This window comes from Gallinula chloropus (genome assembly GCF_964237585.1).
Source record: "Gallinula chloropus genome assembly, chromosome: 20".
In the NCBI taxonomy this organism is placed as follows: Eukaryota; Metazoa; Chordata; class Aves; order Gruiformes; family Rallidae; genus Gallinula; species Gallinula chloropus.
Genome location: NC_140105.1, coordinates 11,977,502 through 12,005,403, shown reverse-complemented (window position 1 = coordinate 12,005,403; position 27,902 = coordinate 11,977,502). Strand labels below are relative to the sequence as shown.

General features: G+C 40.9%; 1 protein-coding gene across 1 annotated transcript; it reads right to left on the bottom strand.

Annotated features, from left to right (window-relative positions):
* Positions 1 to 289: 289 nt before the first annotated feature.
* Positions 290 to 23,077, bottom strand: TOM1L1 (target of myb1 like 1 membrane trafficking protein; the record flags this gene model as incomplete). Its single annotated transcript, XM_084273684.1, has 15 exons — positions 290 to 350; positions 1,280 to 1,352; positions 1,631 to 1,718; positions 2,586 to 2,646; positions 3,089 to 3,185; positions 4,053 to 4,176; positions 5,566 to 5,626; positions 7,942 to 8,075; positions 11,534 to 11,650; positions 12,308 to 12,415; positions 14,001 to 14,120; positions 14,542 to 14,691; positions 20,486 to 20,564; positions 22,742 to 22,826; positions 23,020 to 23,077. 15 exons carry the CDS (start codon positions 23,075 to 23,077, stop codon positions 290 to 292), a joined length of 1,416 nt encoding a protein of 471 aa, XP_084129810.1.
* Between the last annotated feature and the right edge of the window lie 4,825 nt (positions 23,078 to 27,902).

Below are 27,902 nucleotides of genomic sequence, written 5' to 3'. Positions count from 1 at the left end.
GTCCTTTCTGTTCACCTGTGAACAAAAGTGAATTTGGAAATCCTATTTTAAAGGCCTCAAAAATACTCCAAAAACAATCACACAAGTCACCCTGAATGCACCATTGAACATACAGGTGTAGATCTAAGTAATGCTTCATCTTCCACACAGCTCAGTATTCCAATACTTATTGTTTGTTGTGCCAAAACACAAAGCCTGCTCTGTTATTCAGTTGTACATTATAGGAAGCACTGCACAGGACCAGCATCAGAGAGTAACTTGTGTTTGGTAAAAGACTTCACCTCCACCTTCAGCATTCTGTGTTCTTCTTCACTTCTGCCTTCAGCACATCAATTTCTTCATAAATAGCTCTGAAAGAAGAACAGGGCAAGTCCCACATCACAGTTGCTTCCTTTTGACAAAATATAACCATGAAATTCTGCCCAAGCACAAACTGCGAAAAGTTTATAGCAGCATCAGTGGCATGGTTTCCATGGAAACAGCCAATCCTCAGTGATTAGACATTTAATGAGGTACCTCTGGACATCATCACTTTTGATGAAGTAAGTTTAGGAACAGGACTGCAAAATGCAAAGGGCCAGCATACCACATGTCATACAATTAACACACTAGTTAATAAATAAAGTTTCTGATGAAATTTTTCTACTTCAGAATTTGGTGGTTCCTCAGAATCAAGTCTTGTGCAGATGGCTCACATTTTTTGCAATTTACTGGTAGAAAGGAGAGTTCTGCCATCAGTTTACCTTCATATTATCTTTCTGTCTGACTATCTGGCCCTCTGGAGAGTCCCCAGCATCCATTCCCTACTGTACATTCATTTAAATTGAGTGTTTTCTTGATATGCAGAAGAACAATGTTCTTAAAAAAATAAAAAAATCACAATTGCTGTGAACAGGGATTACTTTGGTTACCTTGCTCCAGAACCGTCTGTGCTGAAATGTCAGTCAGCTTCCTCCCCCAGGACCCTTACCATGTTTTACTCACCTTTTCATGTCACTGGATAGGATTTTAGTAGATCATTTTTGACACAGCCTTAATCCATCTTTGTGACAGATGTTGTTGGATAAACACAGTATAGGAACTTATTCTTTAATTGATTATTAGAAGAAAACATACAAAATGCAGCCACTCTCATTTACATTGGTGATCCAACTGGTTAGATAACTCCGTCTAAAGAGTGCAGTTTGTATCCTCACTCAGAAGAAAAAGCCACCTCAGAAATGGTCTTGCCTTTGGCACCCAAGAAAACTCTGTACTATCTATTTTAAGAGTTACTTACTCAGTGGGAGCCAAAGGATCAAATTCCATTATCTCGTAGTAATGAGATGATTGCAACTTGTTCTTTGATGCAGCTGAAGAATGAAGACAGGCAGATAAATCAAGTGAAAATCATGCTTACTGCATGTTACTTTTTTCCTACCTTCCTGAAAGTAGCAGATTATCTCTTACGTAGCTAGTCACTTGAAATGCTAAAATAGACTTACATGTCCAAGAGAAGCCACAAGCAATATGAGATTTTGTCAATGTTTGTTACTGATCCTAGTCTTTAACAGACAGAACATAAATCCCTTAAAGTCTAACAGGAAAAATACATCTCCATGACAGTTAGGCGCTCTGTGATATTTATTACCTGCTGGTGACAGTCCATCTAATGGTGTGGTATGGCCACTCTGCAGATTTACTGGATTCAGAGGCACTGGGCTTAAGAGAGTCGCCAACTAAGGACATGAAGCAAAACAGATTGTTTTGTAAGAACTCGCTTGACATAATTTATCTAACTGCTGACTTATCTTTAGACTCTCAGACTACAGCAGGTAAATTCTAAGGCAAACTACTAATCAATCTAATTAGCCTCCCTTCTTCACACAAGGTTCAAAACACTTCTCCATGTTACCTACAGCACATCTCTATCTTTCACATTTGTGTAATGTGCTACAGTACACAGACTCAAAGAACCCAGTACTCACATCACAGATACCTGCTTTTGACTTGTGGTTTACAATAGGGAAGATGCTGCTTCTCATCTTTTCTATTTCAAATCTAGAACACTACCTCAAAGTCCCTCCATATTCTCTGCATTCCTTCTGTTACAGGCTTCTCATCTTTTCTATTTCAAATCTAGAACACTACCTCAAAGTCCCTCCATATTCTCTGCATTCCTTCTGTTACAGGCATTTTGTCTGCAGCATATGCCATTTGTCCTACACTGTACTTGTTTTTTAACTGTTTGGAGATTTTGGTGGGTTTAAGTTTTTGTTTTTTTAAATATCTTATTTGAGAAAGGAAATGTATCAGAACAATGTAATGGCAGCAACGGGAGATCTTGGCTTGCTTCACACAGCAACAGGTTAAACACAAATATAAGAGCAACTCCTTTCTGCACACTCCCCTGAGATTGTGCTGGACCCAAGCATCTGTGGTAACGGAAGTTGGCCCAGTCACCAAGTACAAAGTGTTCCCTGATGCATGGAGAAAGGCCACAGAAAAGGTCTTCATATCCCATTTTGGACAGTAGTCAGGATAAATCCAAACATTCTGACAGTTGCCAGCAAAGAATGGTTATTCTGAGCATGAGTGTTACTCACATTGCTATATGAATGTCCAGCTGGGTTGCTTACACTATTGTTTTGTGCATCAGTTGCAAATCTAGGAGAGAGAAATACATTGAAAGTAACTGAGAAACTATCCAAACTGTATATTCTTGTTACACGATTTTTTGCTGGTCTGTCTTTCCCTTATATCACAACAGAGAGCAGCATGGGCAGGTTGGCTGGTTACAGGGACACCTCTCCTATCTTAAACTGTTCCTACTGACCTGCATAATTCATCTTTTTCTACCTTTCACTGCAGCACTGCCAACACTCAAGCAGGAAGTCAAACATGTCTCAAGTGCATTCTCATCATCAAGATAAATTTCTATCTATGACTAAACAGTGCTGCAATGCACAGTGTCTAACACATAGATGTTTTACTGAACTGTGTAAATCTGTGTTCTTACACCTTTCTATAAACTCATTAGATGAATTAGAGCACTAATAGCTTGGAAGATCTGTTATCTGTTACTGTTTCTTGATAAAGTATTACTCACGGGAATTGCTGAGCTTTTGTAGGAGTTGCTAAATCCAGCTGCGGATAAATGGATGGAGGATGCTTGCTTTTATTTTCAGAGTTTCCAGATATGCAATCTGAAAGTGGTAATTAATGATCATTTCAATATTATTAAGCAAATATTAGTTACTTGTACTACATTTACATTGAAAGGGTAAAGTTTGTTTGGAAGGCACATAGAGAGTCTGAAACAAATTGCTGTTTATCACATGAAAACCAAAACTTTATTCACTCCGAGAAAGGTGGAGATGTGATATATTTATCTCCTTACAATGCCAGAACATCAGTAGTGTTATACACTTAAAACTCCTTTCACTATTTAAGCTAAAAGATTAAAATGGAATTATAGGCATTTACTTCTGAGGATACATTCACACATTCAACTTCAGCATTTGGAGTCCCAGAGTGGATTTAAAAGAGGTGGTTCTGCAAACAGCAGTTCAGGGTGCCGAAGTTAGGAGCTCTACTCACTCCTCTGCCTATTAAAGAAAGAAATCTGAACTTTGAGGGGATGTGTACCTTTCTGAAAAAGAACTGTTTCTTAACATCAAGTGCCTCCTGAAAAAACTTGGAGCATCAAGAGGGTATGAGAAAAGCATACCTGTGCTTCTTTCTTCCAAGCCTACAGAACAACCAGCTACGAGACTGTTTTACAGGCTTCATTGTAATGAAAACCAGAGCATGTTCCACTGGGCAAATTTACATAATGGGGGAAAAAGATTATTGCTTCTACTATAAACAAATTGCAGGGAACCTGACATAACCTTGCAGTTTTTCTCCTGTGTACACACATCAGTTCTCCTTTTAAGGAGATTTAAGGAACACCCTTAAAGTTAAGGAATATGTTTGTTTTCTTTCTTACAAGAAACTTCTTTATTCCTCCATCAAGCTCTTGTGGGTTTGCTTTAGGAAGTCAGAGCAAGGGAAACCTGCTCATCACTTACTGCACGGAGACACTGACGGAGACACTGCAGAGTCAGTCTGCACCACTGTTGACACAGGAGATGGAGAGTCTATGGAGAGGTCAAGTAGATCACTTGAGGGAGCAGATGGCTGTTTCCTGTACAGCTTAACATTGGAAAAGGAATAGAGTTGTTTGGTTTTTCTTTGTTGTTGTGGTTTTTTAAAGGAAACTGTATAGTTTTAAACAAATTGCTATTTTCACAGAATATAAACTTTTAAAATCATAGTATTAAAACTGACAACTCTGAGACACAATCAGAATTTTTTTTGGGGGGGTGTTGAAAGATAGCTAATGAAACAAAATACTTTCCAGCAAAGATCGTTTCAGCAAGGATGCTATTTCAAAAATTCAAGGAAAACAATTCTGAATAGGAATTGGAATGGATTCTATTCTAAAAAGCAATCATGAGCTTGTTTAGATACAGGTTTGATATCAATCTTCTGGCTGATTTCGTACAATCATTTTTATGTCACTTATTTGTGTTACTGAGATATGATACATACTTAGGAGGTTGATTTTTTTTCAGTCCTGTTTTGGATAGTAAACGTTCAAAACCACAGCAACGTTTTCTAGGACACAGAAAAAGGTTCCCTTTGTTTCTCCTGTGCATATGTTAGAATTAAAAATGTAGCCAACCCAAGGTTTTAATGAAACCACACACTTGAATCACAATGGGTTTGGTCACACGAGTTTTAAAAAACAAGATGATGCATTTTAAACTTGGAGGCTCCTTAATAATAAAAGAATACACAGACTACACCATTTGGACTCCTAACTAATCCAACACTGCCTCCATCAAGAAAAAAAAAAAAATCCACCTACATAACCAGCATGTAGTAATAGTGGCTTTTCAAGGAAAACAAGATCGTCTTCTACTTTTTTTAAATACTTGTCAGCTGCATTTCAGCGCTCACAATGCAGACATGTTCATGTGGGGTCTGAGATGACTATGCAGTTATGGCTTAGCAGAAGCTGAAACATGTGCAAAACTACTTAGGGCAATACAATCATAACCATAATTATCAATCAATAAATGTTGGTAATTAAAGAGTTGCTACAAGCCACTTTTCACAATTCAGAAAGAAATTTGACTAAAAAAAAATCAGTAACAGGGAATTCTGATTGTGCAATAGTATTTTAGTCTCTAAGAGCTTACCAGAGAACAAATGAAAAGAAACGTTATGGTTCCTCATTTAGTATATGGCAGACAATAATGCTTAGCTATAGAGGTAATAAACCAGAATTTGAATAGATATCTCATTGTTCCTGACCAAGGTTCCATCTGAAATTTGATACTATTTGCTACTTTAGTTACATGAACTTGCCTAAAATCCTGCAAATCAGACTTTAGAAAAATTGACAGTAGTATCAGCCTGCTATCCCCTGTACCTCTCAACTACAGAATGAAGTTCTGCATAGATCATAACTGTATTTTTCACAAGGAACAGAAAAGGGGATATTTATAGTTCCCAAGTTCATCTCTAACTGCTCACCTCTGAGCGCTCACGCTGTATTCTCTGGTTCTCCAAAAAGCGAACTCTGTTTCGAGAGAACCTGTTGAAGTTGCAGAGTTAAATGTTTGTTCTGACATTTCTGTGATGCCACTCATAAGAATATGAAAACAGTTATAATCAGGGTTTATCAAAAGACTCCAGAAGCACCGAACAGGCACTACAGGTGCTCTTCTCTAGGGTGTTTGTCTCTGCACCAGCAATCTGGCCACAGTCCTCTGACCACCTTTACTAACACCAGTTTTGGAGACAGCCACTTTTTCTTTCAAAATAAAACCAAGGCACGTCCAACAAGAATGTGTGCCTCTGCTCACACCAGTACATAACTCTGAAACCACACTGTACCAAATCTGGCTCGTTCTGACCAAAAGACTCTTCCAAATAAGTGTGGGGAAGCCACCCGTGCTCAGAGGTCCCCACAAACCACACCTCTCTTCAGGTACCCAGCCTTCTCATTAGTCCAGGCATTTGAAACTGTTTTTTTAAAAGAAAAAACAAAAAATCCACCTGCATAAACATTTATGTACTAAGAGTCCTAACAGTGCTACACTAGGTCCAGAGGAAACCCAGTGAATGATACTCAGCATCCACAAGATCAGTCAGTCGGTTTCAGAAGAGCTCTTAAGTGGTATGGATCCAAGACTGCCTATGCAACTGCATTTGCTATGCACGGTTACCATACTGGTGAGACTCACAAAGACAAGAGAGGAACAGAAGACAGAAGAGAAAAAGCTAAAAACCCCCCACCAACCCATAACCTCTACGACTGCAGAACATAAAACACTGATCTAAAATACAGCAAGAGAAGCTGCTGGAGCCACTAGAGGGAGGCATCGCTACATACAGGAGGCCAGCTCGTAGCACAACGGTGATTGCTCCTGGCTTAATTTGGACTCTGCATTGATAATCAGAAACAGAGAATGCAGCACGACTTGTCTTCAACAATACACACAGTACGAAACAGATGCAGCTAGTTAAAACCAGTTTGGCCTTTACACATCTCATCATTCAGAGGAACTGAATCTGCAGCAAACATCAACCAAATACATTTTGAACACTATCAACTCTCGAGTGCATCTGCACCCAGGAGGGCTCTTTATATATAAACCCCAATATTATAGTAGTAAAACGCAGCAGTTTTCTGTCCAGTTTCATAATGGCCAATTAATTGCTCTTTCAATCACCAGGTGAGTCTTTCATAAGGAATTTGTTGAATTATACCCACGAGCTACCAATTATAGTTCAAAAGTTCTTGGCTTTGCTGGTACTCACCAGTACGAAGAAAAACTTAAGCCCACACCTGAGTTCAATGGATTTAGAGAGGCTGAGCAGAACTCTCTCTTTGCTTTACTAAATTAAAATATTTTCTAATGCAAGAAGTAAACACACAAATATACCAACACTGCTGTCCACATAAGATTAAAGGATAAATGAAAACTAAATGTTGTCAAGATTAGTCCCAAAGTTTGTGCCATGACACTTGAAAGAATCAGTGATATTTTTAGTGCAGCAGAGGATTGAAAAGAAAAAACTAGTAAGTTCTCTAAATCTGCTAAATTTAACCATCCACCACTGCACTTGATGCATAATGATTTCTAGAACATTCCTTAGCTGTGGAGAAGATCAACTACTTAACATGGAAAGCCAGTTCCTATTAAACCAGACTACTCTCCATGAGCATACTCATGGGATACTTTGGGAGATAATACTGAAATTTTGAGTTTAAAATTAATTGCAGTTTTTGCTAGACTCTACAAGATGTCAACACAAGCACTGCAGTGCTTCCATTTTCTGTTGCAAGACAAGCAGTAGAGTTGAGAAAAGCAAGTGACTCTCTTAAGCATGCAGTGAGGCAGAATGGTCCTCTGTGGCCGATTTCTGCAGTAAAGCTGTCAAGGTTGTTTAGAAAGGAGAACAAGTATTCTTTCCTGGAAGCACATGCACTTAATAGAGATAAGGACCATCACCTCTACCAAAGAGTTTGTAGCAGACTGGTGACAAATTCACTGTGCACAACCAAAAAGGAATGTCAAGTTCTAAATTGATTGTTGTTTGTGTGACTCCATCTGATTTCCCGTCTATGCTGTTAACTTGTTTTACCCCATTCTAATATAGTTTTCCAACTATCTTATGAACTGGTTTTGAAGTGTTTAGGGAAAGGCAAATATATAATTTTATTTTCTTACTTTTCTTTTCTCTGGCTTTAAGGATAAAATTTTCCTCCTTGTGTAGGTTCAATGTTAGACACATTAAACATGGGAACCACCTGCATCCATTAAATACACTTATTCAGTGAGGATACCAAATGTGAAGAGAAAGGCAGGAGACCAAATGAGAAGAGGAAGGTCTTGTACTTACCTTTCATGTCCCAGGAGGACATTATTCAGATCTTCATTCACCTGTATTAACTCAACTATCACATCTTCATTCTCCACTGTCACCAACAATTCCATGATCCTCTCCTGCATCATCCGACAGGTCTTATACAGTTTCTGCCCAAGGCAGGGGAAGAACAAAATTAAAACAAAACACCAAAAAACCAACACATCATAACAGTGGCCTCCCAATTTGTCAGCTCTGGAGAAGAATGATAAGAGACATGGGCACTGCAGACTCAAGGGTAACATTCCCTAATTTACACAAGCCACATGCATACCAAACATAGCAAATAGCGTAATTTTCATGTCTTTGATCTCTGCAAGGCAGGTTGACAAGTCCTATCATCACAGGCAGCACTCCTACCCCTGCCCAATCCCTACCTCTTGACCCCCTTTATTTCTAAAGATATATCTGTCTCTAAAGCCTAAATTACAAATTGCAAAATAACAAAGACCCCTCTGGGTAATGCAGAGCAAATTTGATTTGATCCTGTTTGAAGCTGATTAAACTCAGCAGGATACTTAACACAGATGTAATGGATGTGATCCTGCTCAACATCTGCTTGGAGACAAGACAATAGCAGGCTAAAGGACAGAAGTGCTCTGTGACACAAGTCTCTAGCTCTAACTGTTCCTCTAAATGGAGGAATCTGAGTGTTCTTATTCTAGGCACTTTTTGAGAAAATAGCATAAACCAGCAGAATCAGCCCATAGGAAATTTATGAGAGCTTAATGAGCAGAATTTTGCATTATTGCCAGTTGAAATGGAAGACAGTTTATTTATATTCCTCTCCACTGCAGATTTTGCATGTTCAAGGAAACAAATTCTTTAGCAGCAGGAACTTCAACTCAGCCAACTTTTTTTTTCCCCCCACAGTGCCTTTGCAAATGCTCGTAGGCTCTGCTTGAGAAAAAGGAGGGGGAAATTACTCTATTTGCACACTGCTATTCAGAAATTGCTCTGTTACTATTTTCAAAACAATCTGATTCTTCAAGAAACATATACTACACATAAATAAAATAATTTATTTATCTAAAAGGGAACTTTGTGCCTCTGCAAAATCTGCATAAGGATTACAGAGTACCAAACCTTCCAGAACTTCATAACCCAGGATAAAACGCACGAAAATGTATTCAGTTTAATGTCTGTAATTAAATTTAAAACCTCTCCAGTTCCACACTTCACTACCCAATCCACATTAAAAAAGGTGTATTCTTTACGACACCATTATACAGGCAGACCAGCTCCTTTGTATAGATCAATATTCAATGGAGAAGGAAATGGAGACACTCATTTCAAGCAGAGATTTGCTAGGTTTTGCTCCAACCCATAACCATGCAAACGCTCGTATGTTTTGAAAGATGGAGTTTTACAATGATAGACTACCAACTGGTGTGACAATCACCAGTGATTACAACAAATTTGTGTTAATTTTCACCAGCTGATGACCTGGACCTAAATTCCTGCACGTCCATCAAGTATGTTTATTCACTAACCAGTACAGAAGTTTGTACTCTCCTTGGCTGATAGTGAGCTTTAGCTATTCTTTAACTACTGTTGCCAGTCAGCACAACCTTTCAAGTGAGATCTGCTATCTCAAGCCTTGTCCAAAACAGGGTGGAGAAAGGGAGGAGCCTAGCCACTAATGAAGACACAGAACTGAAAATATGTTGCACTGATAAACTTTACCCTGCTACAGTTCTTATTGAGAGGCTCCACATAATTGGACAGACTGAAATTAATGTCTCCAACTCAAAGTCTAAACAAGCAGCTCTTTTAATAAAGGACTTTGTTCTCTGACAACAAAAGCTTAATTCAAGCAATCCAGGTAAAGCCACAAACAAAAGGAAACATTAAACACTGTTAAAGGCACAGACTAGCCATGCTTGATACTTTCAACCACTCAGTGCACAGGGGAAAAGAACAAGAACAACAGTGAAATTAACATAGAAGGAATGAGATTTTAGTCACTCTCCCACAAATGGGAACTCCACACCCTGTCCTCTAACTTTTGCCAACAATTATATTACTGGGAGTGTCAATAAGAATCCACCAGTTTACTGTGGACAACCTAATCTGTGCTCCCACATGCAGAAGGGCCCTAATAGGAGACAGGAAATGAAAAACGTGCTTTTCCTGTTTTGCAGCCAGAAAGACTTAGCTTGCCACAGACTGGACAGAGGTGGACAAACACATTAAGCCAGAGTGATACCTGGGGTATACCTTCGCTGCCTGGCTGAATCACCAAGGCCAATTTGCACCGTGGCAACCTCCCTGATGGCCGTAGCACTGCACAAGTCCAGTACTGTGCACAGAACACCCATAAATTAGCTGCTTAGGTAGCATCCATTTCTGGAACAACCTATATTCAATCCTTCAGTGCAGACAAAGCAAGCACTCTGCAATCTATTGCAACAGCTATTTGCCTGTGTTTAAAGTCTACTCTGCTCAGACCCTTCCTTTGCAGGCCCTTCCTCCCCAGACCTGTAGCTCCACAGACCTCTGCAGAAGAAACAGTGTTGGAGACGCAAGGATGCACCTGTCTCCTGTCTCCCCCAGAGCTGAATCACTGCTTGTCATTAAAGATGGGAGACAGTGGCAAACTACTTGTCTGATTCTGCCTCTCACGTCCAGTTGTGAGCCAGTCAGAGCTGAACAGCACAACACTGAAGGCAATCCAAGAGCACCCAACTAGGCTTCCTCACAAAGGAAATCATCCGCTGGGGAAGAGAGGCACACTGAAGGCTTGCACAAGTTAGATCAGTTCTCCAATGTTTAATGCTGATGAATTACCAAAACTGTTTCCTCAAAGAAGTTCAGATAAGTTTAGACACAGAAGGATGCAATAAATGCTTTTTTAATTCTTGCTGACAATATGAAACAGAAGCATGTCCACTGACACAGGGCACTACTGAAATGTTAAAGTAAACTGGATTTTTAATTTCTAATAGAAAATACAGTACAAGCAAATAGAAGTGACATCAACAAAGGAAGAATGTTTGCATATTCACTGTCAAATCTAAACTGGACTATTACACTTCCTTCAGGCTACACTTTAAAAGCACATGGATTCTTCTATAACACAGCAAGCTCCCAGTCTTTGAGGTCACGCACATAAAACCAACGCTTCATATTCTTCACTGGCCTTCAGTCTGCCTTTAAGGTACTGGTAACAATAAAGAGAACACTGAAAACTCCAGGACGGATATGAGAGAGAGACTGTGTCATCATCTGTTTTCCCACAAGACAACTGCATTCATCTGGAATGTTCTCAGGGCTGTTTGACAGAACATGCTTAACAGAGAACGCTCCATTATGAAATTCCTTTGCCGTTGGAATTCCCTAGAGCTTAAATTTGCATTGCAAGCTGTATTGTCCTTTCCTGACTATCTAGATGTCAGAGGAAGGTGAAGGAGACAAGAGAAAGCTGAGCAAAATCAGAGACAGAAACCTGTTGTTGGATTCCATTTGACAATACAAATCCATATGTTAAAAGAAAGGATACAACATATTTTAAAAGCAACTTTCATCTAGCCAAACCATTAGCCCATACCAATGAATTATCACATACCTGTAAAAGATTCATATCATCTGGATTTTCAGAGCCAGGAACATTGTCTTTTAATATTGATGACATCACTCTCACATTCATTTTTGCCATATCCAGTTCACTGTACAATTTCGCAATCTGTTGGTTCAACATGACAGAACATTGTTTAGGTAAACAGAGTGAGCAGAACAATTCTTACCTTTAACATGTACTTTCCTCCCAATTAGGCATAATATGGGCCTAATTAGCATTATTTTACTCCACAAAAAAGAATGGAATTAGCTCAGCTTTTATATATGCAATCTAACTTGAGAACCAAGTCTGACAGTACAACTCGCTTTCCTTACAGTTAATCCCCTTCACTAATATTACTGTCACTCTGTTTAGTTACCTACAGGCCAAGCAGGAATACAAGTGAACTGTCCTTTCCTTTTGCTTTTCAGAATAATCTCTTCACACAAGTCTCATGCAAACGTAAGTTTGGCTTTTTCACTTATTTTTGAAGTAACTTCTATGAATTTGCATAACAACATTGTAAGATGTGATTAGATATTCTCATGCTTAAGTAAATTCACTTTCCAGATGGGGTAGAGCCTGGCATTTATTGAACTCACTTCTGCATACTGTGCTTTGGCACACCACCATACAGGAGAATGAACCTAAACCCATGAATGCAGAGATTTGCCACTCAAACTAATGGTCCCTTTCAGTGGTCAATGCACCCAGATTGTTGAAATCACTTATTACTAGTACTTTTCAAGTGGATTTTCCCCCTCTAAACTTGTAGTACTGCACCTGCTCAGGAATCAACAATAATGTTGGGCCTGTGGGAAGAGGCAACAAAGACTGTTTTGCAGGATTAGCAGAAGATGGAGATGACTTTGTGGAAGGTGGAGATGAAGCCTGTGAAAGACAAAAGAGCAGAGCTTGGGTTTAACAGAAGAATGGGAACAGACATCCAGATGAGAGTGCTACAAAACATCTTTGTCAGACTAGACAGCTGGGCATTAACTTTCTCACAGCCAGTGTTCCCTAGGAATTTGCTGAGCAAGGTCTATTTACAAGAAGAAATCCAATGGCTATTTTGTAATTAGGTGAAACTTGGAATTCAGGTACCATATAAATGGGTTTGCAAGTAAATTCCATCACAGGATAAAGTGGGAATGGCTAAGAACAGGCTAACTCCTTGAGCTCTTAAGCCATCTAACAGCCAAGAGTCGTTCTCAAAGTGCCACTGAAGGACAGTTTAGAACACAGTCATACTTGGAGGTAGTGGAAAGGTTGGGGTGTTAAGTCTGGGTCTCTGCAGAAGATAAACTACAAAGGTCTTCTGGATCAAAAAGCTGGAATACATCTGCAGAAAGCTTCAGTTGCATTTGAAGTGACTGCTACCAAAAAGGAAAAAAAAATCCAAAACCTACTCCTCCAAAACCTACTCCTCCAAAACCTACTCCTCCACAAAGCTACACAATTCGAGTTCTTCACTTCTAGAGAATGAGCTAAAGTTTGTTTTCAGGTCTGCAGTTGCTGAGACCAACAGAAGGTGTGCCACTGATTTTAACTGGCAAGTAGATGTGGTAAACAGAACCTTTTTGGTGAGAAAAAAGAAATAGTCTCTTGATTCTCCACATAGCTCGTTCAAACAACCTTTAAATACATAAGCTTTTATGCAATCCACTACTGAATCATCAAATCAAACTCAGGATAAGTTTGAATCATTACTGTCTCCAATGATTACATATACCTAATTCTAGATTGCCAAGTCCCACCCAGTGGTAGATGGCTTTCACACTTCCCAAAGCTCTTGTGAAAACTTTTCTAATAAAAAAAAAGAAGAAGAAAGAATTGCCTTAAAATATGTCCTGTATTTTCAGCTAATGCCCAATGCTCAAGCCATACTTATACTTCATGACCTTCATGCTACACAATGATATCTATGACATATGCTTAAATAACTTTTATGGTGTACAGGCTGAGCAAACAGCTGGAGAGATACATAGATAATAATCTAAGATTTCTAGCTCTCTATTTTCAAGACAGATAAAGTTCACAGTTTGCACAGTACGTGTTTTTGAGAAAACTTTACTCATCCTAGTTTAGGCTTTCAGAAGTTGACAAGTCTGGAGCACTGGGGTCTCATTCATTCTGGGGTAAGTACCATGCCCAAATCCTGCACACACTTTGAAAGTCTCAGGAGAGAGATGCTTCTTTTTTTGAGAACATATTCACTAATCGGTGGTTTGAAATAAAATAGACTTTTCCATAGCCCAGGTTTCCTTGTTGTTATCTTGGCTGTTACAATTGAAACCGAATCCTGCTCATGTACTTAAGTAGCTTGGTCATAATCTGCCCTGGAGCATTTGAACTTAAAAAACCCAAACCAAAACACACCACAAAACAAACACACCTTTGTCGACAATGCTCATACAATTAACACATCCTGTTTCTGATTTACAATGGTTAATGAAGTATCCTTGTGTATTCCCACCTTAGGTCCTCCTCTGCTGGTGTCAGAGGATGGAAACTCCACTCCTTTCTTCAGTAATTCTAGATAAACTTCTTTTACTTCGCTCACATCCACCATTCCTTGGAAACCTCGGGCCCAAGTCTAGTTTTGATAGAACAGGAACAGTAACAGTGACAGAAATGAACAGTCAGAGAAGCACTTCTAAAATCGGTGGTCCTAAAGGCAGGTCATTCCCTCCATCCATTCCTGCTAACTCTGTTCAAAGCAGCAGGAACCACAAAAGCTCTGCAGTTACTTCTCAGCCTGCTTGGTAAGTGTAACCATGGAGGTAGCACATACACAGACTGGGAAGGGAATATAAAAGGTGGAGGTTGACAGCATCCCAGTTCTCTCCCTTTGTCTTCCAGACTGTGCTATTCCTGTATGAAGCAGGAGCAGCAAGAATAAAGTCTGCTTTAGGAAGAGGTTCCCATGAGGATGCTACAGCACAGAAACAGGCATCATCATTAAATATTTACCATATGGCAGACACACAAGCACTTACTGCTTACTCTAGACTTACCATGATAAAAGTCAAGATTTTTTCCTGCATGTCAATTGGCAGATTATATCTTGGATTCAGTAGCTTCACCAGCTTGTCTTTACAGAAATCTTTCTTCACAACTAAAGACTGGAATCTTGGGCCACAGTTCTCAATACACATGTCAAGCAGCTGCACACACAAAAAGCTTCTGTTACACAGACACTAGGAAAAAAACCAACTGGACCACTTTTGTTTACTTTAATTTGCTCCAAGGTGATAGGGGGAAGAGTATGAACAGATTATTGCCAGTTATCTCACTAGAATGTCCAATGAGGTCACTACAGGGAAACAGCAGCTCTCTGTATGCACTGTTATATCTACACAATACAAAATGAAACGTGTTAGCCACAGTTATACTATTTTTAACAGAGAGGTATGGTCACACTTGTTTCCATGTCATGGCAGTTATTGAATATATGGTACCTTAACAGCATGAAATCTGTCCATAGCTTAAAACCAGACTTGTACAGAGTCAATAACAGAATTAATTCACTGCCTAGCACATAGGTACCCTGGTCTGTCAGATTCTTGAGAGCTCCACAAGAGAAGAAAATAAGATTACTAAATGCCTCTCTTCTAATCTGCCCTGTAAGTGAGAGACTAATGAAAAAATGGAAAAGAACAAATTTAACAACTCAGAGTACAATTTCTCCACACGTTTTAAAGGTCACAGTGATTTGAAACAGAATAGCCAAATTGTTCCAATTGTCAGATTCATCTTCATGAACGAAGTCTACTGCTAAAACCCTGCTTGGAATGCTCAGAATAGGATCCCTGCAAGCATCATGTCTGCCCTACCCAACACAGCACTATGTGATAATGACATAATACTTCTCCCTTGTACACCTGGAGGTGACTGATGACAATTCCCATTTTACAGAAAGGAGATCAAAAGCTGTCTATGTCCCAGTCACCCTAAATCAGCACAATATGAATCATGATAGGAAACTGGGGTCAGTCAGGTCATGTGCAGCCAGGAACAGAACTCATCTTGCCTGGCTCAAATCTGAAGAGCAACCACAGGACTATGATGCCCCATGTAGAGAAAAACAGCCACTCTCTTGCTTTTTGCTCTTCAATCCTGTCTTTACTGTCCCTCTCAATTTGAGAGGGTAGATGAAAAGGTGAAAGCAAAGGGTAGACCTTAAAAATTTGAAAACTTTCATAGATTTCAAGAAAAAACTTCCTATGAATCATGCAACAGACAGGAAATATTTTCCAAAGGATAACCAAGTTTTAAAAGATGCTACTGTAATCTTGATAAAAGTAGGTTAAATATACTTTCCTATTCAGAACAGACAATATTTGACTAAGTTGAAATCATTTTAGTAACTCATTTTCTAGCCTCAGGACTTGGGGATTTTTCTCTCAGTGTGAAGAGAAACTTAATGGAGAAGAGGTTTAAAACAGGAAGAAAATATATGGCTGAAATGAAAACAGGATAGAACAAAGACACTGCCAGACTACTGTACAAAAAACTAGAGATAATTATAAAAAACCCCACAACACACTTGGCTCAAATCATTATTTTTCATTTGAAAGAATACATGAAACATATGCTAATAAGCCAAGTTATTTGCCTGTGCAATACTTCAAAGATGGTCTGTGTAAAACATTTTTAAGCCAGTGCATGGGAAAGTTGGTATGCTACTCTCTATTACTAATTCCCTACTTAAGAGACTGAGTACCCTCTGAATGAAAGTACTGAACTAATGGGCTAGATACTCCCCTCAATTATGCTAGCACAGCCTACTCACTTATAACAAAACTAAGCTGCTGTAAGAAAAAGAAAAATTTAATTCAATTATTTTTAACTGGACCATTCATGAACAAGCGACTTTGATGCTAATAACATCTTTCATTCGAATTCCAATGTGGTTATTTATCATTGCAAATAGGGCTTCACCTTCCCAAGCAGCTCCATCAGAATGAATAGATCTAAGATGGCCAAGTCAACCATTGCTCCACATAGCACAATGGAATCTTAACAGAAACACGTTTTAATTAACTTCAACCAAACCATTAAACTTCCTTTAAATGACAGGCAGGACCTGAGAACTGTTGGGATTGAGAGATGCTATGTTCCAGGCTAGCCAATAACCAGACATCCAACTGAGATCCATACTAAGAAAAGGAGGGAGAATTGCATAATCAAAGCCTTCTGGTTCACATGACAGCAACACAAAACTAAAACTATAAAAGGCATCTGAACAGAGGCAAAGACAAAGAAAAAAAAAGGGGGAGAAGTTGGTGGGCATAACAGAAAGTCAGCTACATTCTTTATCAATAGAGACCTCATCCAGAATCCATCTAAAGCAGCCAGGTACAGTCCATAAAGCTGTAAAGGATGGATGTGGTTTGTGAGGGATTCTCCTCAGACCTAAGGTGAATGCAAGGAAACACAGATGAACAGCTTGTTCCCTTTGAGTCAGAAATATGAAGCAGCAAGACATTAATCCATGTGCAGGATAACACTCTACTCAACATATACTGATGTCTACCCAGTAGAGTAAGTGCCAGCATTTAAAATAAACTTGTATGAGCAGCTTAGCTTTTCAGCTGCCATTCATCCATTACAGTGTCGTGGCTATGTAGACTTTACCAGAATTCTGCATTTCAAACCCATTATTTTTGTACAAGTCTTGAATTTTTCAAATTATGTACATAAAACACACTGAAATATTGATTTCTTCTGCTCCCACTTAATGTCCTTTTCTTCTTTGCCTACATATAGACCATAAAGCATAATAAGACTGAGTAGGACTTTTCTGATTGAAGAACTGGAGGACTCTCATGTTTTTGTTTTTTAGATCCTCTGCTTTGTGAAATGTTAATTTAACAAAGGAAAATCTGAAGGCCACATTTGCCATGCTAATTCTTTTTTTTTTTTTAACATGTGAAAACTTAGGGGATATTAAAAGGAAAACCAGAAAAAAGCCTAAGGCAGCAAAACAAACTCCAAAATTCAATTCTAACCAATGACTTCCTTTAAAATATTTTCCAATAAGGTATGCAGAAATGAAACAACAATTCCATCTTAAATTTCTGCCCACTGCTTTGTAGGTGAGAGCGTGTGTGTGGGCACAGGCAGAGGGACACACTCAATACACTGCTTCCCCCTGTGCTGTTCAGTTCCCCAGACCTTACAGGCATCAGAACTGGGGTACTACAGTAAATGCTCTACAGAAACAAGGCAGATCTACAAAGACAACTGAAGAGGTGTCTCAGCGTTCACTATGTAAACAGTTTACGTAGCCAACATCTATTAGTAACGAGTCACCAAATAACACATACACACTTAGTTGGATTCCTGCCTAAAAGTTCTAATCCTCTCCACTCTGATTGAGTAATTCCCACTGCCAAGCCTGATCTCTTGGCTTTATCAAAGACTGTGCATGAAGCAACTGCATGGCCTGACACACATACACCTCGATCCACGTGACTTTACAAGCACCAGGTAGATCAGTAGATCACAGCACAAGAAGTCAAGCTGTAGCCAACACATTATACAGCTGGCATTCACCCTTCAAGTAAAACACAAAAAGAATCTATAAAGCAGAAGGAAGAAGATACTGTTGAGATTTAACATGTCTCCATGACAGTATCAGGGCTAACACAAAGTTGTGGTACTTCAGGTGATGACTTTCACATTTCACATGTGTGTATTCTCAGGAAATAAGCTCTTTAACCTGTTTCATTAGAAAAACTAAATTACAGGGTTTCACGGTTCAGTAAATGAAAGTGGATCAAACTATATTTCAAATGAAAAGCAATTTGTAGATCTGTTGCCCTCTTAGTCATATCTAATGTAGGAAAAAGAGACCAGTTGATCTAGAGTCTCAAAAGCTGTAGGAGCACATTTACTGTAGGAAATGCAGGGAGTAACTTACAGTTCACTGAAAGAGAGCACTTCTTTTTACTCTGAGAAAAGAATTTTTAAGAGATAAGAGTTGCATGGGGGGAGGGGGCTTATGTTTAGGAATTTAAAATTATTTCTGTTTTCCATTTGCAATGATTTGCTGTTCTAATCTAAGCACTTCAAAATGGGAAACATTAAGGCAATCAAGAACCCAAAATAGAAGATATAGTACATACACTAATTTGGGAAAAATGGGTGTTAAGATGGTCATCAAAGGAAAGGTTTCACATATGCTATACTGATGGCAGTACTGGTAGAACACCAGAAAAAGGAAAGGAGCCAGGGGCAGAGGCAAGGGTGGAAGATGTTACATAGTAACAAAGGCAGGAACAAAGAGTCAGAAGAAGAGCTGGCATTTAAAGAGAAAAAAAAAAGCGTATGGTTAAGGAACTCAGGGAGAAGAAACTTGCAGTCAGAAAACAGAAGCTGGACCAAAAGAATGCGATTTCTTGGCAGGCATGGTTACATGTGAGTGGGTGAGAACAAAAAGAAAGGGTCCTGGAATGGTAAAGAGGCTGTGAGAAAGTGTTGAACTGCAAGCACAACTGAAACCTGGCACACATTCCGTGTGTGAGCAAATGCAACGAGCTTCCAAGTCCTCACAATCTTCTTTGGATACAACTGAAAGAAACAAGGTCCTTCTACTTCCACATTCTTAAGAGCTGAACTATAAAGTCACCTTGGGTATATCTGCAGAGTAAATAACCGATGACAGGCTCCTAACTGTAACTCCAGTTGGCTCTCAGACATTCAGAAGAGGCTCTAGGTGCACAGACTGCAGAAGAAAGCAAGCAGATCTGATATGTGGGTTGCAATTACAGCGGAAACCCAGTGTTTCTGTTATGCAAACGCTCAGAACACACAAAAAGGTGACTCATGAGACAGTGGAGGAAGCCAGGAAAGAAGTGCGGAAATGGACTGAGCTGCAGGTATACATCAGGATGTGTCCAACACATTTATCTGCATCTCCAACCTGTCGGGAGACACTTGGGCAATTGCTAAGCGACCTACAATTCAACACTATCAATCACCTATCTACCTTAATCCCTCCTCAGCACACATTGATATAGATAATGATTTTGCACAACAAATACCAAGCCCCTGAGTAATAGCACTGAGAGTGTAATGCAGAGAGGCCTCTGCAACCTCCAAGAAGGAAACTGAAGAAAAAACTTCTAGACAAATAATGAAAGACATAAATCCCCAACAACTAACAATACAAACGCGTGATTCTTTTCCCAGTTGCACTATTGTTAGTCAAGAGCAATTCAAATGGGGCATTCTGAACTTAGGACAGTATTAGGAACTTTCTGTCACAGAGAACTGTGTTTAACATACTCCAGTAAATCTGCACTTGAATTAAATCAGAACACTTCCCCAAACTCAGGAATACTTCGAAACCTGGCCTTCAGAATCTGACAGTGTTTATCTCAACTGAGGATAATCCCAGCCACTCCAACCTTTAGCCACAACATGTGAATCTGAAGTGGCTTACCCTGTGTCTTGCTCCTTTGCTTAACTCACCATTGTTACCTTTTCATTCAAGTTTCTCTTGAATTTACCTCCACAAAACAGGTATCTCACATTCCACCATGCTGCATACCATGCTTAGTTAAACTAAGATCAGTCCACAGGGTGAGTAATAGAATGGCCAAATGTAGTTTTAATGTAATAACCCAAGCTGTATCTTTCACAAACAGGTGGGGCACTCACAGAGGGACAGTCACTGGAGTAAACAGAAACTCTACTATTTTTACATAGTACAGGTTTAAAAAAAAAAAAAAACAACAAACCAAAACACAACAATACGTTCAAGAATTTGCATCATCTAGGACTATCTGGTACACCAGGAGACCAACTGATCTGCACTGTGGTAGTGCTGTACACACAAACAACAAAGACAACATCCTGGAGAGTTGTGTCAGTGATAATTTGCATGCCACCTTATCGTTTAAAATGTTTTCCTTCTTACTGTCTAATTAATATAAGTAGAGCTGTACTTACAGACAGGGTAAGCCTGATCTCCTTATGGTTACAGTTTTTTGAAAGCTTTTTCTTTAGTGCTTTAACTGCATCTTTAGGCCTGTGACAAGAAATCAAACACAAAAAGTTACCAGCGAAGTCAGACTGTTTCTCTAGTTTGTAACTTCATCCAGGAGCCAAAAATACTGACCTGAGATATGGGACCAAATTCATCCCTGTATTTACACCCACATAAAACTAGAGCAATTGCCCCATTGATTTCAGCAAAATCACTTCAGCATTGAGCTAGAGTAACAAAGCAGTGAATCAGGTTTGTTACTGCAGACGGTGCATTACTCCAGAGACTTGTGCAGAGAAATAAAGTTATTCTCTGCAAAGCATCCTCCAAAATTATGTTATTGCACTGTTGTACAATAGATTTACTTATCTAGCTTTTATTACTATGAAAGGGAATAACAATTGCCAGCTGTATCAAGAGTTGACTGATACCTATTTTCTCATATGATGCAATTAAAAAAATATTCTCCTGGGAGTGCTGTCAGGAGTAGGGGTGTCTTGGTTAACTTCCAATCTTATAATTGCAGGATGCTTTTAACTCATCTGAGTAATTACCATGTACGGATGGACATTCCACCCCAGAGATAGTGGCGTTTCTAGCCTAGTCGTTCTGATTTCTATATATACACCCCATATCTTTTAGATATCTATGTAGGAGGAAAAGGGTGGAAGATGTTATCAAGCTTATGACATGTGGGAAACAGTTTTGCCTGATTAATATGGGCTATGTATAGTATACAATTATTAGAGCCAGCTCAATGTTCATGATCAACAAAAACAACATGTCCTAAAGTCTCTTTAGGATCTCTCTAGAATCTAAGATGAAGCAATAGGCATAAATACGTTTCACTAAGAAAAAGGGAAGTCTTTGTTGAAAATATTTCCAAGACAATGAAATTAAATGGGTATTTACCATTGCTGCATTTTCCAGTTTGAAATGTTGCTGCAGTTCACCGAGAAAAAAAGATTTCTCTATTTTTCTTGATCCTAAATCATACTTAATCATACTAGTAAAGCATGAAGCGTTGTATGGGAGCATGACTTTCCCTTGCAAGAAAGCTTTAATACTACTATTCCACTCCTACTTCTTGCTTCTCTCACTGAAGCATCTGGAAATGCTCTGGTCAGGAGCTGGATATTGCATTAAAATAACCATTTGCCTAATTAGATACAGCAGTTCTGCTGTGCCTAGTATCCTGTTACAGACTGTGACTAGCAGTAGTTGCCTAGAAGGAAGTTATATGGAGTTCCTCTGTAAGCACAAGCTGTGCACAAGAGGAAGCAGTTTATTAAAAAAGCTCTGTTGCATAGAAACTCCACGTAAAAACTAACACTGAATGTCAAAGCACACTGCTGCTTATGGCAATGACCTGAAGGGAATTATTACTGACCTCCCAAGCCTTACGAGCCATGGGTGAGCGTGGGATCCAAAAAAAAAGAAAGGAAGAAAAAGCTGACACAAAAGAAGATACTTGTGCAGAAACTATGACATACCTTCTTCTCCTGAAGAAAGTTCTTCAGCTGGTGTTAAAGTATGCCACTGCTAGCAGTGAGTTCTTGCAATGCAATGCTCAAGCAGAACTTAGGTGAGAATAAGTTTCCTTCTCCTTTTAAAGGTGGGAAGAAGGAAGCACAAAGCAGCAAGTGGCTGAGCAAACCAGGACGTGTCCATTCAGTGCCAAAGGCCCATGGCGTCCTAGAAGCCCCGGGTACAGGTGTTGCCAGGACAGAAACCCAGCCATCACTTCGCTCCTGCTGTGATGGTGGGGAACTCTCCAGTTAAAGCCACCAAGTTTTAAATGGTGCTGTATAGGCAACCAAATGTTCAAGGTCTTTTTCAAGGCTGGGTTTTGCAAAGCACAGGGGCACCCACTTAGCCAGACAAGCAGCGCAGATTATACGTGTATGTTTCAGGTGAGAAACCTACCTTATCACCTTTCCCTTGTCTACAAGGAAGGGCCTACAAGCCTGATGGCTGAGCATGAGGCAAAACTCCTCCCTAGGAACCGAAGACACCTGCTCCCTGCTGCTAATCCATTTCGGGTGTCTTTACATATGCATCGTACTCCACCTGCTCCATTTTGCCCTGCCTTCGAGCAACGCTGCCTCCGAGACACAAAACCGGCCGCTCTCACCTCCCACAGAAGGGGCAGGTCACGGCGCCGCCGGTCCCTCTGACACCGGGACGCCCCCCACCCCGCGGCCCCCCGCCCCGCTCACCCCTCCTCCGTGGCGTTGATCACGTCGCAGATGTGCATGAACTGTCCCCACTCCTCCGTCTGCAGCGCTCCAAACGTCGCCCGGTCTGAAAGGCCAAGGGGATCCGCCGTACAGCCGGCCGGAGACCCCGAACGCCGCCGGGCCGGGCCGGGCGAGCGGGGAGGCACGGTCCCGCCGCGCCCCTCACGGCCCGGGCGGCGGGGCGGGAAACGGCACCCCCCGGTCTCCCTCAGGAGGGCTGCGGGGAGGGCGGGACGCGGCGGCCCCTCGTTACTCACCTACCAGGCTGCCCACGGCGGTGCCGAAAGGGTCCTTAGGAGCCTTCCCGAAAGCCATGGCCTCTGCCGGCAGGGTCGCGCAGCCTCTGAGGGGCAGCCCCGTCCCGTCCCGCCGGATCCGGCCGCTCCCCTCCCGCCCCGCTGGTCGCTCCCTTCCTGGGACTGGGGCGGAGCCGGCTCCAGGTGCCGTCGCGGCTCCTCGCTGCAGATCACGTGCGGGCCGGGGCTCCCCGCGGCACCGCACCGCCTCTGCCCCCGCCGGGCGGCCGGGAAGGCGGTAACGCGGTGATGGGCGCGGTACCGGCCCGGGCCCGGAACGCGGCCTTGCCGGAGGGCTAACCCGCCCGGGGGTCCGACAGCCCGGCCCCTCACAGCTGTGCCTCCCGCAGCACCTCTGCCCGGAACCCGGAACACCCCGCAGCACCCAGAGCCAAGTCCTCCTTTTCCCCGATCCTCTGCCGGCATGTCACGCGTGGCGGCGGGATCCCCGGCTCACGGCACGCTCAGAGGTCCCTCAGCCATCCCTGGGAATGGGACTTCACAGCCGAAACAAGGAGAAACTTGGCATTTCCCAAGGCAGAGCTTGAACCCACCCGGAGCCTCCAGCCTGTGGCTTGGACACGTTCGCTTTAGCCGAGGGGGAAAGCCACCCGCCTTGTAGCACTCGCCCCGGACAGAAGACCGATGGGAATTTTGTCTTTTCAGGTCCCTTGAAGAACTTTCTCTGGCAGAACTGACTTCAGAGGGTCGGCTCTGTGATACCAGTGTTAAGACCTTCGCTTCAGGTACAAGACCACAGAAAGTCCGGTTTTTCAAATGTAGCAAAACAGAATGTACACTTTGATAACGGGTGCCACGTGCTGGTTAAGCTGATTACACGCCATTTATTATAAAAGACGACTGCAAATGCAGTGAGAGTGACTTGCGCTACACCGTACTGCACACGGTGTGCAGACACACTGCGAGCCTTAGCACCCACCCCTGTGAATCGCCAGGGCTGGCCGCGGCTCCTGCAATGCTCATACATGTCTTTGTGAACCCAGACGGTCTTTTCTGCCTCACAGATTTAACAGGAACAGATGCACAGGTCTGAAAGAAGCAGGAGAAAAAAAATCCCAGCAGTCCATGTAAGTTACAGTCATAAAATCATCCTTCCTATTATGTAGGACCACTAACTCGTTCCTCTCACCACATACACGTTTCCACGTGTGGGACTTTTCTTGCTACAATTACTAACAATGACTTCCATTGTGTCACTTCATCACAAGGCTGACTGTATCTCAGACTATATAATACTGGCGAACAAATGTTGGCATGAATGGAAATTAAAACCTCAGCTGTAATTTCTGTTGACTGAGAGTTGTAATTATTTCAGTATCAAACACGGAATCATATTAACTAGCATTTGAGTACAACTTAATCAGTCATACAGTCAGAACATGATATAACCAAATAAATTATTTGCCTGTCATTAGAATTTCATGAATTAACAAAGCTGTATTTGCTGTCTGATAATGACAGTTCTTCCTAGGATAAACTCGTTTTACTTTCTTTTGCATTTTGTGTGACTCTGTGGCCCCATCTGCTGGAAGGCTTTAACATAAAGGCTGGAGAAGAGCTCTTCTGTGTACCTGCGTGTATCTCCGTAAAAAGCAAATCACTACAAGAATTTTTGAGCAGGTTGATCATGTACAACGCATGCAGTAGCTGGGTCTTCTTTGTACCCTTTCTGTATTAAATGGGTGCAGTTCATCATACAGCTTGCTGAGGTTCCATTTGAGACTGTTTCTCAATTTTCCACACAATCATTTGGTTATAAGCTAGACGTCCTGTGTCAAAACAGGAGTTTGTTTATTTATTCTTGGTTGCAGAATTTTGAAAGACATCGTGTAAACTTAGGTGTTTATTTCCTTTGCTCTTTAACACCGAAACTTAAATAAGGGCTTATTTAAATTAGACCTTGTTAAACCTGCAATGTGAGTCAGATCTTGTTTCAGAGAGCATATTTTATTGAGCTACTCAGGGTGAAAAAAAAAATCTGATGAAGCCTTTTTTCATTGGAATTTACTGATTAAAGTTACTCATTGAAATCAGCTACTGGTCTAGATCTGTGAACTCCTGGTGGGCTTCAGGTTCTGCTTGAAACAAGCCTCCTCTGGACAGCAGTCCTTGGTATTCATGAGTCAGTGATCAAAGAGTCCCAGGAGAGTCCCTCTGCACTCCTTGCTATTTTACTATTATTGCAGATAGAGTGTTATACTTAATTATTACTATTAAGGGACATTTTCCATCTTTTGCAAACACATCCAGTATGTTAGAAAAGCAAGGAAGAGGCTAAATAATTTCTCTCTGCAAAAGGTTTTGAAACAGGAGTGTTTAGTGGCATAGTTTATGTCCGCCTCTTGAGCTGACATGTATTATACCAACATAAGCAGGCTTGTCAGTGTAATTTTATTTGCACTAGGGATTTTTGTTGACACTATGTCATTTACAAACACGCAATCACATCCCTAATTGCTATAGCTATGCAGAGATTTTTTTCTTCAGTCTAGTTTTGCTGGTTTTACAGTTCAGTTATCTATCACTACTTGATTTTTTTAAAATTCACACCTTTATCTCATTTAATCTTCCTGTTTTCAAGGAATCACCTACGCACACAAAACATCGAGTGAAACACTAACCAGCTGTCATGTTCTTGTTTCTGCTGTTGTTACACGAAAATTATAAATTATGGTGATGATTTTTGTTTAATAACAAGGGAGATTCTTAAAAGATCATTCATTATCCAGTAAAGATTACATGAGGAGTGGCAAAGCGTCCCCTCCTCCATCTCCCAAGAGCTGTTTTTACTCCCGCAGCCTTCACCAGAATTCTGTTTCAGTGTGATTCTTCCTTGTTATCAGGTACAACAATGATAGAATCAGCAGCTCCTTAGACCAGATGCTGGTTATGGCCTGTGCTGGTAGCTCAACTTGAACAAACAGCTAGAGGGACTAAATCAAATCCCTTCTGCATCATCCCCATTAGCTCGTTGCCTTTAAGATAACAGCCAACGTCATCAGGCGCTATGAGGCAAGTTAAATTAATGCTTGGGACCCGGTCTCGCTAAGAACACAGAGCAGCCCCCAAATAGCTATTTAAGTAAACAGCGATTTATAACAATAACCCAACCCCGTTACGTCGGCAGCGCCTTTAACTTGCGGGGGGCGGGGGGTGTCAGCGGCCTGCAGAGGGCAAGCTTGTGCAGCGGATCGCCTCGCAGCTCAGCGGCGGCTGCTCAAGCGCGGGAAGCGCCAGGGAGAAGGCCGCGCGCCTCAGGGATGGCGGGCTGGCTGCCGCGCGTACAGGCGCTGGTGCAGAGCAGCGCGTTACCCTTATCACGCTTTCTTGCCGTTTGAAACTAATTATGCATGTCTGTATCGATCTGTACGCGCAATGCAGGGCGATCAGGAGGTAGAAGAGGGTGAGGAGTGGGGTATTTCTGGGGACTGACAAGATGACAGTCTGGGTGTCCCACTCTTGGTTCGTGCTGCGTTTGCTGGACCGTACAGACTCTGCACACTGTCACTGACCCGGGACTTTAAGGGGAAGTGGGACGAATCTGTATTTCTCCCCCTTCTAAAACACTGAGAATTCCAAGTGAAAACCTTTTTTTTTCCTTTTTTTTACAGCATGGGAGTCAGAGCTACTTTGAAACTAAACCCTTGAGTACATTGTTTTGCCTGAGGGTGAGTGAGTGAGTGCAAATTCTCTCAGAAACAGGGTTTTTTTACATGTATCCACACATTTTTTTTAAAAGATACTACATACTGCCTTCCTCTGGGATTCTACCCTCACAATGTGGCATTAATCCAAAATGTTTCCTGCCTTTTCTCCCCCTTCTTTCAGGAAATAATCCTCCTTTTTCCCAGGATCGAGGCTGGAGATAAATACTCTTGTATATTTAGGAAACTTACCAAAGCCTTTTCTCAAGTTCACCTTCTCAGAGACAAAGATGCGTCATCCAGTTTCCCCAGCTTCTCTCCAGAGGCGTATTTTCCTGCAGTAGATTCTAGATTTATAAAGAAATTATGAAATCACTATACTGTACAATATTGCAAGTCTTGACTCAACTTTCCTGTATAAGACTAATTATTAAATACACCTTATCTACTAGAAGGTAAAAACCCCTCTTTGACTCTCGCAGGAAAATTATAAAGAAATAAAAACCTCCCTGAATCTGAAGTTAGGGGAACTGTATATAGTTTTCCTATGAAAGGGATGTGACTGTTATACTGCTGTGTAAAGAGCAAGCTGGAAATGGAAATGAGGTATGAACACAGTAATTCAGATGTGCAGCAAACCAGCCCATGAGAACTTGGGAATTTTTCTGTTGTCTTGTCTGCAAAGGAAAATGGCAACTAAATGGTCCATATTTAAGCTGACAATGAAGAAAATAACAATTGGCCAAACATCTCTTTACATTAGAGGCTATTTAAATAAAGTTGATTTTGTAGGGAATCCTTTTTGAATTTGGGCAGAAGTAAAACACAATTGTCCAATTAAAATAAGAATGTCTTATGAGTTACCATGCTTTTTTCTCTGTGGTACACAGCAGGACATTCAGATCACATATGTTACAAATTACCATGTGCTACAAGTTTAGTTTAATTGGTTTGAAATTATTGAAGTTCATGAAAAAATCTTCCCTATCTCTTAGCTGCAATACAAATTTCTTTGCCCTCAATGTACAAGCTTGAAAAAACTGTGATGTTTATTGGTGTACTTTTTAAAACTGAAAAATACTTGATGGGTGGTAAGGTCTTCATATAGATATCTTCATTTGTAGGTGTGCTGAAATGGGATATAACAACAAATGTTTTTGCCTGTTGTTTTAAAACAAA